Genomic DNA, 14,429 nt, shown 5'->3' on the forward strand with positions numbered 1-14,429 from the left:
TTCTTAATTTCCTAGTGGTACCTGGCTGGCTCAGTCAGTAGAGCATGCAACTCTTGATCTCAGGGTCGTGAGTTTGAGCCCCATGTTGGGCAAAGAAATTACTTAAAAAAAACAAAAACAAAAAACTATTAAAAAAAAGAGTATATTATCTAATGCACACTTATACTGCTTTTAAGTTCATGGTAGTATTAAAAGTGATATCTTTTCAAGATTGTTTTCTTATCCTTTACTAAATAAACCTGGGAATTTTCCCATTATTAGCCATTATTATTATTATTAATTATTATCATCATTATTTGTATGCCAAAATATTAAGAGATTCCTGAAACAACGTATCTTGCCTTCCTATGGAGTGTTTATTGACTTTTATCTTTTCCTTTCTCTTTAAACAAAAAATCTTTAGGAAATGATATGTCTGCCATCACACTTGTTAATACTCCAACAGTTACTCCTGCTACTACACCTCCTCCTGCAGCAGCTCTTACCCCAACTTTGTCAGAGATTTCCATTGAGAAATTGAAGATCTCAGGCCCAGGGCGTCCTAAGCCATGGAGTGATGGAGACCTGCCCCTGGAAGAAGAGAATCCTAACTCTCTTCAAGAAGAACTTCACCCAAGAGCTATGTAAATGATAACATATTTACTTTCAGTAACTGCATTTCATCTTAAGTTGACATATGTGACCCATTAAAAACATCAGAAATGATAAATGAAGTTTTATAAACCATAAGCTACTTTATACTTTAGTAGAAAGAAGTTTCATAAACTTCAAGTTTTTAAAAAATTCACCAAATTTATTTATACCTTCAATTATCATTTTAAAAGATCTTTTTATGAAACAGATTAAAGGTATATATTGTTATAATATTGTTAGTAAAATAGAAAATGATTTCTCCCCAGAGTGAATGAATCTTCATTTACAATGACCAGTTAACTTTTATATCACCTTGTAAATTTGTCGTAGAGATGGTACAACTTTCAAGATGGCCTATGATTAAAGCATGAAAACAATTTTGGAAAAATAAATCTTGGTAATTACAGTAGTGCAGATTATAGAAATACTTTGCTAAAGGAGCTCTTTGAATCTGTTTTTTATATAAAAATTAATATAGGCTTTCAGTGACCTAATAAGTTCACAATATGTCTTTTTCTTCTTAGTGTAATGTCTGTGGCCAAGGATGAAGAACCTGAGAGTGTGGATTTCCCTGCTCAGCCTGCACCCCCAGAACCTCCAGTTCCTTTTATGCCACTTTCTGCTGCCACCAATGTCCCTTCCCTCATACAGATGCCAGCTTCTGATTCATCAACAACTGAGAGCAGCTTGAGTATTACTGTCACTGAAACTGAGACTTTAGATAGACCCCTCTCTGAAGGAGAGATTTTACTTAACTGTGGTCAAAAAATGGCTCCCAAGAGTAAGTTAACTTGTATCAATTGATTTCACTGGTTAGATTATGATAATTCCCAAGTAATAGTTTTCTGTGTCAAGTCTTTTTTCTTAATTTTCAAGATTAAACATGGTATAATAGAAAGAATATGGACTCTGCAAGTTAACTCTTCTGTGCCTTAACTTCAGAAAGTAAAATCTTGGTCATAAATCTCACCTTCCAGAAATAATACCACTCTTAATAGTTTGAAATATACCCTTCCAGTCTTTTTCTTTTCTATTGCATATGTAGATACCTAAATACATGTGTATGTGTATTTTTAGCTTTAAAAATAGAATCATACTATATAAATTGTTTTTAAACCTGCATTTTTTTTAACCTAATAATATATCGTGGACATCTTTCTATATCAACACATGTAGCTGTACCTCAGTTTTTTAGTTGTGTGTAGTCTGTTAAAACAATGCCATGGTGGTCGGCATGTAGATTGTTTTCAATGTTTCCATATTATACAGGACTCTCTGATGACCCTTCTTACACACATACACATATGTGTGTACACTTAGTACACTTTGTACACCTATTTGATAATTTCCATAGAATACATGCCTAGAGGGACACGTTAGGTGGCTCAGTTGGTTAAATGATGGACTGGCTCAGGTCATGATCTCGTGGTTCCTGAGTTCAAGCCCCATGTTGGGCTCTGTGCTGACAGCTCAGAGCCTGGAGCCTGCTTTGGATTCTGTGCCTCCCAATCTCTCTTCACCTCCCCCACTTGTGTTCTGTCTCCCTCTCTCTCTCAGAAATAAATAAACATTTAAAAAAAATTTTTTTTAGGGGTACCTGGGTGGCTCAGTTGGTTGAGCGACCGACTTTGGCTCAGGTCATGATCTCGCAGTTTGTGAGTTCGAGCCCCATGTCGGGTTCTGTGCTGACAGCTCAGAGCCTGGAGCCTACTTCAAATTCTGTGTCTCCCCCTCTCTCTACCCCTCCCCTGCTCACTCTCTGTGTCTCTCTGTCTTTCAATAATAAATAAATGTTAAAAAATAAATAAGTAAATAAATTTTTTTAAAAAGAATACATGCCTAGAGGTGCCTGCCTGGCTCAGTTGGTTAAGCATCCAACTCTTTTTTTTTTTTTTTTTTAAGTTTATTTTGAGAGAGAGAAACAGCATGAGCAGGGGAGGGGCAGGGAGAGAGAGAGAGAGAGAGAGAGAAAGAGAATCTCAAGCAGGCTCCACACTGTCAACACGGAGCCTGATGTGGGCCTCGAACTCGCAAACCTCAAGCTCATGACCTGAGCTGAAACCAAGAGTCAGATGCTTAACTGACTTAGCCACCCAGGTGCCCCAAGCATCTGACTCTTGATTTCAGCTCGGGTCATGATTTCACGGTTCATGGGATTGAGCCCTGCATCAATCAAATATTAAAATAAAAACTTTTAAATAAATAATAAAAAAAAAAGAATACAAACCTAGAAGTGGAATTGCTAAAGCAGAGTATGCACCTTTAAAATACTGATACATTAAAAAAAAAAAAAATACTGATACATTGCCAACTTGTTCTTTAGAAAGGTTACTCAGTTTTTTGTTTGTTTTTAATGTTTATTTATTTTGAGATGGTGAGAGAGTGAGCAGTGAAGGGACAGAGAGAGAGAGAGACGAAGAGAGAAAAAATACCAAGCAGGCTCCATGCTGCCAGCACAGAGCCTGATGTGAGGCTTGAACCTACGAACTATGAGATCATGAACTGAGCCAAAATTAAGAGTTGTGCACTTAACTGACTGAGCCACCCAGGGGCCCTGAAAGGTTAATCAGTTTTTAATTTTAATCCATTTTAATTACTTCAGTAGTATTTAGGAGTGCCTCTCAATTTCAAGTGTCTCAAGTTATGACCAGTTGGTAGGTAAAACAAAAATCTCATCTTTGTTATAAAATATACTTAAAAAAAAAAACTGGTGAGATTGAGTAGCTTGTGAATTATTATTTAAGAGCAGTATTTTTATTGTATAAGTTTAAATGTAATGGCTTTATGGTCAGATTATTTACTGAATTTATGTTTCTTCTGTTTTCTGAATTTTTATGTTGTAATTTCTAGTTTTAGGAGATGGACGGCTGTGTCTGACAAACCTAAACGATAGCTTATCCAGTACTCTGCATGATGCCCTTGAAATGGTAAGAAATTATCGCCGCCCCCCCACCATTGAATTCTGACACAAAGAGTATTTTGATACACTTGTTGCCATTGATTAGGGTTTTTATCAAATATTTGAGTTATAAGTATAAAATTTAACAGAATATCCACGAAGGAATTTAAGATTTCTTGCACATTTCATTATCATATTTGCACATTTAATTATCATAATTGTGAGAATGAAAAGAAAACTATTAATCTCCGTGGCTCCAGTAGTTCAAAAATACACAGGTAATGTAATTATATGATGAAAATCTAGCTCAGTACAAATTGTCATATGGATATATTGCCTTTACAATATTTCAAACAAGATATTATCTGTTTAAACCAGCTTTCTTACAATATATTTGTTATTTTCCCCTAACGAGGATTATAATTCTTTGCGCTAAAAATAATTCAATTCATTGGCATAAGAAAAAGAAACTGAAATAGGACACAGTGGGTGGTACCATCACTTCCTAGTTATTACATAGCACTATGGAATAAAAAATAGGCATTGAAAAATATATTATTATAATTATTACAATATGTGTAATATCAATTCATATTATATGTAATATCAATTATCACATACATAAATATCATACAGAAATGATAATAGGAACTTTCTTTTGAAATACTATGATGGAATAGAAATCTTTCCTTTTTATATATATTTTCAGCAATCTAAGCAAGGACAGGTAGTTGTACTCAACTCTCATCTATGTTTATCTATAGCCTTTGCTAAGCATTGCTGATATTGTTGCTCTTTTTTTTTTAAAAGTTTGATGATTTTGGACATATGTATACATCTGTAAAGCCATTAGTGCAATCAAGATAATGGCTATATCCTCATCCATCATTCCCCAAAGTGTCCTCATGCCCTTTTGTAATCCCTCCTCCTCATCTCCTATGAGTCCTCTCATCCACCACGTCTACCACAACTGTTGGTCTGCTTTCTGTAACTGTAGATTAGTTTGCATTTTCCAAAACAACAGAAATGGATATCTTTTTTTCCTGGTTGCTTTAACTCAGTATCATTATTTTGAGATTCATCTGTATTATAGTGTGTATCATAGTTCATTCCCTTTTTTTTTTCTTTTTTCTTTTCTTTGTTGAGAGAGAGTGTGAGGTGAGAGAGGGAAGAGGGAGAGGGAATCTTAAGCAGGCTCCGTGCTCAGCACAGAACCCGGCACAGGGCTCAGTCTCACCACTGTGAGATCATGACCTGAGCCAAAATCAAGAGTCGGATGCTTAGCTCATTGAACCACCCAGTCACCCCTATTGGGGTGAACTATTGTTCATTCCTTTTTATTGCTGAGTAGTAATATGTTGGATGGTTGTACCACAACTTTTCCATTTACCTGTCACTGGACATTTGGATTTATTCCAGGTTTGACTATCACAAATAAAGCAACTATAAACATCTGTGTATAAGTTTTGTATGGACATATGCTTTCATTTCTCTTGGGCAAATACCTAGGAGTGGAATGGATGGATAATGTGGTAGGTGTATGGTAAAATTTTTAAGAAAAGCTGTTTAATTTGATCTGCTAATTTTTTTTTTTTTTTAACATTTATTTATTTTCAAAAGACAGAGAGACAGAGTGCGAGTGGGGGAGGGGCAGAGAGCGAGAGGGAGATAAAGAACAGGAAGCAGCCTCCAGGCTCTCAGCTGTCAGCACAGAGCCCAGCACGGGGCTCAAACCCACCAACAGTGAGATCATGACCTGAGCTGAAGTCAGATGGTTAACCAACTGAGCCACCCAGGTGCCCCTGATCTGCTAAAATTTTGTGTTGACTTTTTCGCATCCATGTTTTATAGGAATTACATTTTACAGGAATTTGCAAAGAGTTTTGGACTTTGCTCAAACATATAGTTAAGTTACCTAAAGACAGTTTTTACCCTTTTGAGTCTTGTTTTGAAGATTCATTGGGCAGGACCAGAGCAGTACTCACTCCCCACTTTGGAGGCAAGACCCTTCTATGCACTCCAACCAGTGCCTTAAATGTAGTTTCCCAGCCCGCCTGGTGGGAACAGCTGTTATTCCAACCTGTGTACACGCCCTGGGCACTATTAGAGCCAATCGTTTCTCATGAGTTTGTTCATCCAGCCTCATGTGGTTACCCTGCATGCATGTGCTGATCAGTATTTAGTGCTCCAAGGGCACCCTCTGCAGATCTCCAGAGTTCTCTCCCTGTGCAGCTTTCACTTTTCTGGTAGCCTGTCTTATGAACCCCCTGCTGTCTCGGCTTCCTTGGAGTTTCAGTCCTGTCTTCTCAGCTTAGGAGCCACTGAGCTCTGCCAGGGTTCTCCCGCCTGTGCTGCAGGCTGGAAACTTTCACAGGCAGTAATCTGGAGCAGCCGCACGTTTCTCCTGATTTGTTTTCCGTCTCTCAGGAATCACTGTCTTTTGCCACCTGATGTCCCATGTCTTGAAATGCAATTTCTCATATACTTCATCTACTTTTTAGTAGTTTCAAGGGGTTGGGTAAATCTGGAAGTAAAGTCTGGTGGCATTGTTGTCTTTCCATTTGTGTCATTATACATGACCATAATGAAAACAAAGAGATTGGTATATTTTTGAAAAGTCCTTCTATCCCTTTATAATCATAATGCTAGAAGTTCCTTTAAAGCAACCACTTGAAGTGATGTAAGGTAGAATGTGTATTAAATCACCAGGGGAACTTTTTAAAAAGTATGCCTGCTGGTTCCATCCTCTGATACATGGATTCGGTAGGTCATGTGGGTTGTACGGTGTGCATGTTTGTGAGCAGTTAGAAGCCTAGACCTGTATATTTTGAAAAAGTTCCCAGTGTTCTCACGTGCATCCTTTGTTATATGTGACTACTCACTTCACAGATGAAGTTGAGTGAGGTTAAGTGACTTGTCCATGTCACATAGCTATTTAGTGACAAATCCACAGCTCTCTCTCTCTGTTATTTATATAATAAATAAATATAAACAAATAAATATTTAATATTTATTCTTATATTATAAACATTACATATATTATTATATATAATACTATAAAATACTATATATAATTATATATATGCAGTTATATATTTATCAATATATAATACATATAATATATAACATAAGTATATAAACAAATATATCAAATAAATATTTGTAATTATTATTTAAAATATTTAAAATATTAAATAAATAAAATATATTTATTATATAAACAATTTATTTATATTTATAATATAAATTATTTATTATATAAATAATATTTAATATGTGATATGTATTTATAATTATATATTTATTATTACATATTATATAAATAATATAATGAGACCTTTTCATTTTAAGATGATAATTGTAAATTTTGAGTTCTAATAAGAGGCTTTCTAAATCCTAAAGCTGAAGTTACAAGGGGCTAGGTGTGTGTGGTGGGGCATTGCTCAAGTCCAACAGACAGCTTTGTGGGCTAGGTAGCATCTTCATACTATTAAAGATACTTAATACTTAATATCTCTACAGTATAAAGATGTTTAATCTGGAAATTAACGTACCCAAGTGATAAAATTTGTTAAAAACAATTTACCCTGTACAGGGGGTAAAATAACGCATTAAGGAGAGTTTTTGTAAGATTTTAATGGAACAGTTACTTCTCTAACAGTAATTATTTATTGTAAGTAATTAAGTCCATTATGAAGAGAGTGGAAATCACTTTTATGAAATAATATGTGGGGAAGGCATAAATGAGATGTCTTTATTTTCAGAGAAGCATTAAACTGATATTTGGCTTACTAACTATGTCATTATGGCATTTTTATCCATTCTTAGAACTTTGTCATGGTGCCAGAGCATGTTTAAGTTTGTTTAAAGTAAATGGTTAAGCCAAACCAGGGCTAAATGATAACATCTTTTCTTTTTCTACATTTGAAACTGAACTCTAATTTGATATTTTTGCTAAGCCTAAATTAAATGTCTACAAATTCCTAATGAAGTCAAATGCAGAAGTACCATCTTGAAAAACCAAGAATAACTTGAAGTCATGTCACCAAGAGGCATTTATTTATATACAGCTGGGGGATAAAGACTTATGGCAATCTAGAGTTAATAAACTTTGTTTCATTAATAGTAAAATAAGTAAAAAATACTATTGATGGAATTAAAACTCTTGTTAATAGTTGTATTTACAGAGGAATCCAGTTTCTCTGACTCTGAGGCCCACACTGCCCTTCATCTTTGGGATGGGTCATATTTGAAGCACCAGGAAGCCTAGTCTGGGTACTCCCGGGAGGGCTGCAGTACCTGCTCCGTAGCCAAGTACCAGAGATCAGCCCTTTTGGAAGGGACACTCGAAGGTCTATAGGCGCCTTAGCATATTTCTGCAGGTTTTTATTTTCACCTGCGGTCCAGGTTGTAGTGTTAAGATGGTGCTTCGCCCCCATTACCACACTGTGGTGTTGCTTCAGGTGCTGCATAAATAGGAAGCAGGAAACTGTGAGCCAGAAACTTAATGGTCCTATATAAAACATCTGTGAATCATTTAAGCTCAATCACTTGGGACAGGGGGTCCAATTTTCATGCTTATTATAATAAATCTCCAGTTTAATTGTAATCAAATGACTTTATATTGCAGAATACTCCTTTTCTATTTAAAGGTTGTTGAGGTAATTGATGTTGCTCAAGAAAAGTCAGATTAGGGACCTAGAGGAGGTAGAGGTATACCAGAATTGGGGAAAATTGTAGAAAATCTTGAATGTTGAGCTAAGAAGTTAGATTTTATTTTACAGTCAATAGAGCCATCAAAGATGTTTCAGCAGTGATTTCTTAATATATTCCAGTAAAAACACTTGGTTGAAATGACTTTATGGTTTGTTTGAGGCAAACTAGAGGGTTGTTAGTATAGTCAAATGGAAATGAGAACTAAATGAAAATAGAGTCTGCCTTCTTTCCATAATGTGCTAATAGGCCATTTTCATGATAACTACTACGTTTTATTAATCATAAATCAAGAAAAATACAATTGCTTGATACAATTTCTTTGCTGTATTCATTGTCTTTATATTTCATTCAGGAAGACGATCCTCCCAGCGAAGGACAAGTGATTAGGATGCCCCATAAAAAGACTCCTACAGATGGAATTCTTTCTCTTCTTGCCAAAATGACCCAGGAGTCATTAGTTTCGCAGCAAGCAGTCTACCCTTCAGAGGTACTTATTAACCTTAGTGATTTTTTTTTTTCCTCTTGGTTTGATCCTAATACAGAAAAAAAAAAAGCTTTTGTAACTTTGACCTGAAGTCAGAGCGCTACAATCTTACAGTTGAAAGGAATTCAGACTATCCGTTCTAACCCTCTTGTTCCCTAGTTGAAAAAAGCTGAAGCCCTTTTAAATGATTTGTGAGGATCATTCATTCTTTCTCTCTTTCTTCACCCATTTACCGAATATTTACTAGATGCCAGACACATATAGTAAATATGTGAAGGAGATAGGACCCCTACTTTTAGTAAGGTTATAGTCATGTGGGGAGAAGAGGGATTAATGATTAATCAAAGTTGATAACTGATAAAAAATATTTAGAAAGTGTTGAATATCTCAGTGTGATAGCACTTTAGATAAAGAGATAAGTCTGGAGAACGTGGTTGAACCAGATGATCATGAAGAACCTTTTAGGCTGTGGAAAGGCTTGGGCACTACTGTAGAGGCTATTAAGAGATTTTGGGCAAGGAGGTCATAAGCTAAGGAATATGGAGGTTTTATAATCCAGTCCTGGTGTTTGGAGGGGAAGAGGGTGAAGGAATGAATCCTGGCCAGATTTTGCCTGCAACCTTTCACCCTAGCTGGGCCTTTGTGCTCCCTGATGTTACTCTGGGTACAAGTATCTGCAGCCTGGGTTGTTGCCAAGATCAATGGTACTTAGGAGTATGAGAGCACTTTGTGAGTGGGCAAACTAAGGCTTCAGTTGGGTCATAGACTATAAGGTGTTAAATAGCTCAGCAATTACAAGCACCCTAGAAAATTGATTCACAATAGAAAAGGTACTGTTTATTGCACAATATTTTATATGGTAGTGGCAGAGTAAAATAGGCACTGTGAAATATTTCTAATTAATTTCTAGGGGAAGTATATCTTCCATCATTCTATACTTTGCCCAAGAGTCTCTAAATGTTTTATATTGCAGAATACTCCTTTTCTATTTAAAGGTTGTTGAGGTAATTGATGTTGCTCAAGAAAAGTCAGATTAGGGACCTAGAGGAGGTAGAGGTATACCAGAATTGGGGAAAATTGTAGAAAATCTTGAATGTTGAGCTAAGAAGTTAGATTTTATTTTACAGTCAATAGAGCCATCAAAGATGTTTCAGCAGTGATTTCTTAATATATTCTAGTAAAAACACTTGGTTGAAATTAAATCCCACTTAAATGACAAACATGAGAGCTTTCAGACTTTGGAATTTTTATTCAGTTCTTGATGAGCAAACTCATAGTTAGAATATTTCTGAGTTACAAAATGTGGTAGTGATTAGATATATAATTTTTAATCCAGAAAGAAAATAGAAGTCTTATTAATTCTTTCTAGTTTTTTTAAATGTTTATTTATATTTGAGAGAGAGAGAGAGACAGAGCACAAGTGGGGGAGGGGCAGAGAGGGAGGGAGAGAGAAAGAGAGAGAGAGGGAGACACAGACACAGAATCTGAAGCAGGCTCCAGGCTCTGAGCTGTCAGCACAGAGCCTGACGCAGGTCTTGAACCCACAAACCACGAGATCAAGACTTGAGCCAAAGTCATACACTTAAACAACTGAGACACTCAGGCGCCCCAATTCTTTTAAGTATTTAAATTTACTTCATATATTTGATAAAGAGATGTGTTTGTACTTGTATACTTTCCCAGGGAAAAAAACTTTATTAAATATGGTTAAAGTAGTCTTCTTCAACTTGTGTACTTATAAAAAATGTAATTGTTTGGATAGGGGTAATGTTTCTATCATTTAAGGTATATTCTCATCATCATACTTGTTTAACTATAAATTTTACCCTGACAAATTCAGACAATTTTCATTCATAAAGAATGAGAGGTAAATTTTCTATCATTTTTAATTTTAAGCTCTATGAACAATGTGTAATGTGTGCCAATACTTAGTATAAATAATAAATTTTTTCTTATGTGTTTTGCTACCTAATTTGGAGTTTGAAAAGCAGGTAATGGTTATTTAACTTCAAAAAAACAAGATTTTGGCAACAAAGCCTATTGCTAAATGCCTGATTAAATGAATTTTTACACCTGTTTTTCCATAGTGTGTATGTGGCATAATAAGCACTTTCTAAAATACCTTCCAAGCAGTCAAGTGGCGTGGACCATTGTACTTGACAAAGATTTGTTGTTTTGACTTGATTTTATTAACTTTTTTAAGTTTTTTTTTTTTTTATTTTGAGAGAGAGAGAGAGAGAGAGAGAGCGAGCGTGTGCATGCACACGTGCAAACAGGGGAGGGGCAGAGAGAGGTAGAATCCCAAGCGGTCTCTGCACTATCAGTGCAGAGACCAATGGAGAGCTCGATCCCACAAACCATGAGATCGTGACCTGAGCCGAAATCAAGAGTGGGACCTTCAGCTGATTGAGCCACCCAGGTGCCCCTTGACTTGATTTTAACACAGGGTTTGAAACCATTGTTTCTACCTTTTACAGGACTTGGAATACAGTGCAGGTGAACTTAGTGAAGGACAAAGGCCCAGGCTGACAGCAGCAGCAGAGAACATCCTACTGGGACATTCTGTCCCTGTGCAGCCACCTGCCACTAATGCAGAGTCATTGGATCAAAAATGTGCTCCTAACCCATTATCTCAGCAGTTTGACACAGTTACAGGTATACATCAAAATACTGCTTCTTGATGTATCATTTATTAGAATATTCACTTGAATGCCATCACACTTTTTTTGTATTGTTCTCATACTGAATGTTATGTTGTTTTGTATTATAATTACAGTAGTGATCTTAATCTGAATTAAGAAAATAATTATTTTAAGTGCGGGCAAATTTTTTTTATTAACAATTATCAAAAGTGCCATTATTAAAAAATTTAGTAATGACTGTTTGTGGAATATATACCAATATTTTCCCAAATGTGATTCAGGTGTCAGTGTTAGTATTTGAGGGTGGTACATGAGGTAATTTTGGTAGTATGCATTCACTTAAAAAATTTTAAGTCATAAATTTATTATACTACATATTAGACAAACATAATTAGAACATCAAAACTGTGACAGAACATGCCTTGTTTAGACAGGTTAAATTAGATGATACTGTAGAAATTCACTCTTTACGTTGCATGAATTTCTGACACATTGCTCAGTGCACTCATGGCTATTTTAGAACCTCATTAGCTAAACTTTCTGCTATAATATTTTGGAAATAAAAATAGAACAGAGCATACCGAACACTAGCATATTCAGTGATTAGTTATGTGTTCACCAGCAACACTGAATTAGTAAATACTGACCCATTGCTCCTAGGGGAGAATACAGGGCTAGGTTCCTGCAAGCCTCTGATCATAACATCTTTGTCAAATGACCACATCTGTGTTTTTGTGTTTCTGTTTAAATGAACTTATTATAATATATATTGTTGATGCATTAACATTGAGCTCAGGGTCCACAACACTGTAGCTCATGCCTGAACAAAGCTTATCCAATCCATGCATTTTCTAATGCCCATCACAGCTTTTGTGCACTTAGGGTATCAGATAGCAGTTTAGCAGTATGACTGGGGGCCACTTAAAACCACAAATCACCAACAAAAAAAACGCACAAAAATCTGAACAAAGCATACACAGACAGCAAAAATAAAAACAAACAAACAAACAAACAAAAAAACCAACTTGTTTACAGTATAAGAGCTGAAATAAAGCAGAGCATCACCTTGTTCAACCTCAGCAGGTGAAGTGTATATTGGGTGATGCAAAAGTTTTTTACTGGTCTACACATATCTGTGAATGACCACAAAAGCACTGTGACTATTGATTTTGGGGTTCCAAATAAATTTTATTGGGTAGATGAATGTGCAAATATGCAATCCTCAGATTAATGAAGATCAAATATATTCTCATTTACTGGTTCTTCCATACCCACTGCTGCATTCTCTTAAGTGAAAAGGACTTCTAGAGGTATGCAGATTTCTCTGTAAATCAGAAAAGGAAATGCATGAAGTCAGAAAAACATTGTTGTAGGGTATTTAAAATCTCCATTTTATATTGAGTGAACACCTTTTGTCATTCAGAATTGAGAGATATTCAAGACTAAGTTTTCCAGGAGAATAAATGTGAAGTAAGATTGGAGTTATTTCTCATTTTGTGCACATAGTGAGAGCATTAAATGTTTGACATTCTCTTAAATTAGTAGGATTTAAAATGGCATAGGAGCACCTGGGTGGCTTACTTGGTTAAGCATCTGACTTCGGCTCAGGTCATGATCTCATGGCTCATGAGTTCAAGCTCCACGTCAGGCTCTGTGCTGACAGCTCAGAGCATGGAGCCTGCTTCAGATTCTGTGTCTCCTTTTCTCTCAGCCCCTCCCCTACTCATGCTCTCTGTCTCTCTCTCTCAAAAATAAACAGTAAAATTTTTTTTAATGGCATAAAATGTGACTTTTTAAAGTTTTAATTTAAATTCCAGTTACTTAACATACAATGTAATATTAGTTTCAGGTGTACAATATAGTGATTCAGTACTTCCATACAACACCTAGTGCTCATCACAAGTGCACTCCTTAATCACCATCACCTGTTTCACCTATTACCCACCCACCTCCCCTCTGGTAACCATCACTTTGTTCTCTATAAGTAGGAGTCTGTTTCTTTTCTGAAAAAGAGTTTGCCTCTCTTTTTCTTTCCCCCTTTGCTTGCTATATTTGTATCCAGCTAACTGTGCAGATTGCAGTTAAACAGAATTGACACTAGGTGGCTCTCACAGATCTCTTGAGAGCTGTTAGGTACTTGAGAACAACTAGGTACTTGTTAAATTATTATAGAATAAAATACATGAGGATAGATCCTATTGGATATGTCCCTCCTAATACATCTGGTAGCACCTAGCATATTACGTATAGTAAAGTGTATTTATAATAGTAGGTACACTGTAGATATTTGCTTAATAGGAAAAAATAGTAAGTAGTGTGGCTTAACATTAAGATTGAGCATATAAATGAGGTAATATGGCAGAGTGTGGCTAAGAATTTGGGCTTTTGGAGTTTGAGATATCAGTTTGAATTCCAACTTTGTGTATTTTGGGACAAGTAACTTAATATCTCCAAGCCCAAGTTTCTTCATCTATCAAGTGAGGATAATATTAGTATATTAGTTATCTATTGCTGTATAACAAATCACCCCCAAAATTAGCAGCAGAAGACAGCAAGCATTTATTATCTCACGGATTTCTGAAAGTCATGAATCTGGGAGTGTCTTAGCTGGGTAATTCTCAGGATCTCCTGTGAGGTTGCAGTCAAGCTGTTTTCTGGGGCTGAGGCTTCCACAAGGGTTGGAGGATCTTTTTTTCAGTCTCATTCACATGGCTGCTGGCAAGAGGCCTCATTTCCTCACTACGTGAACCTTTGTATAGAGCTGCCTATGACATTGCAGCTGGCTTCTCCCAAAGCAGATGATCTGAGAGAAAGTAAGCAATCAAAATGTAACCCACAGTGTCTTTTATATCCTAATCTCAGAAGTGACATGCCATCGTTTCTACCACATCCTATCAATAACACAGACCAATCCTGGAATAATCTAGTAGGGGAGGACAGAAACTTATGAATACCAGGAGACAGGATTCAGGGGGCCATCTTGGAGGCTGGTTACCACAAATAGTATCCACCCCTTAAAGTTATTAGGGGTAGTAAATGACAACACATATAAAGT

The 14,429-nt window shown here is 36.0% G+C and overlaps 1 protein-coding gene across 10 annotated transcripts in view; it reads left to right on the plus strand.

Moving 5' to 3' along the window:
* KIAA0586 (KIAA0586 ortholog) overlaps nucleotides 1-14,429 on the plus strand; it is a 113,370-nt gene that overhangs the window by 56,765 nt on the left and 42,176 nt on the right. For all 10 annotated transcript variants that reach the window (XM_042943360.1, XM_042943357.1, XM_042943353.1 and 7 more), the window contains 5 exons: nucleotides 404-623; nucleotides 1,158-1,414; nucleotides 3,484-3,560; nucleotides 8,601-8,735; nucleotides 11,210-11,387. In XM_042943360.1, the coding sequence (XP_042799294.1) occupies nucleotides 404-623; nucleotides 1,158-1,414; nucleotides 3,484-3,560; nucleotides 8,601-8,735; nucleotides 11,210-11,387 (867 nt within the window). The remainder of the gene's footprint in view (nucleotides 1-403; nucleotides 624-1,157; nucleotides 1,415-3,483; nucleotides 3,561-8,600; nucleotides 8,736-11,209; nucleotides 11,388-14,429) is intronic.

This window comes from Panthera leo, chromosome B3 (genome assembly GCF_018350215.1).
Source record: "Panthera leo isolate Ple1 chromosome B3, P.leo_Ple1_pat1.1, whole genome shotgun sequence".
NCBI lineage: Eukaryota > Metazoa > Chordata > Mammalia > Carnivora > Felidae > Panthera > Panthera leo.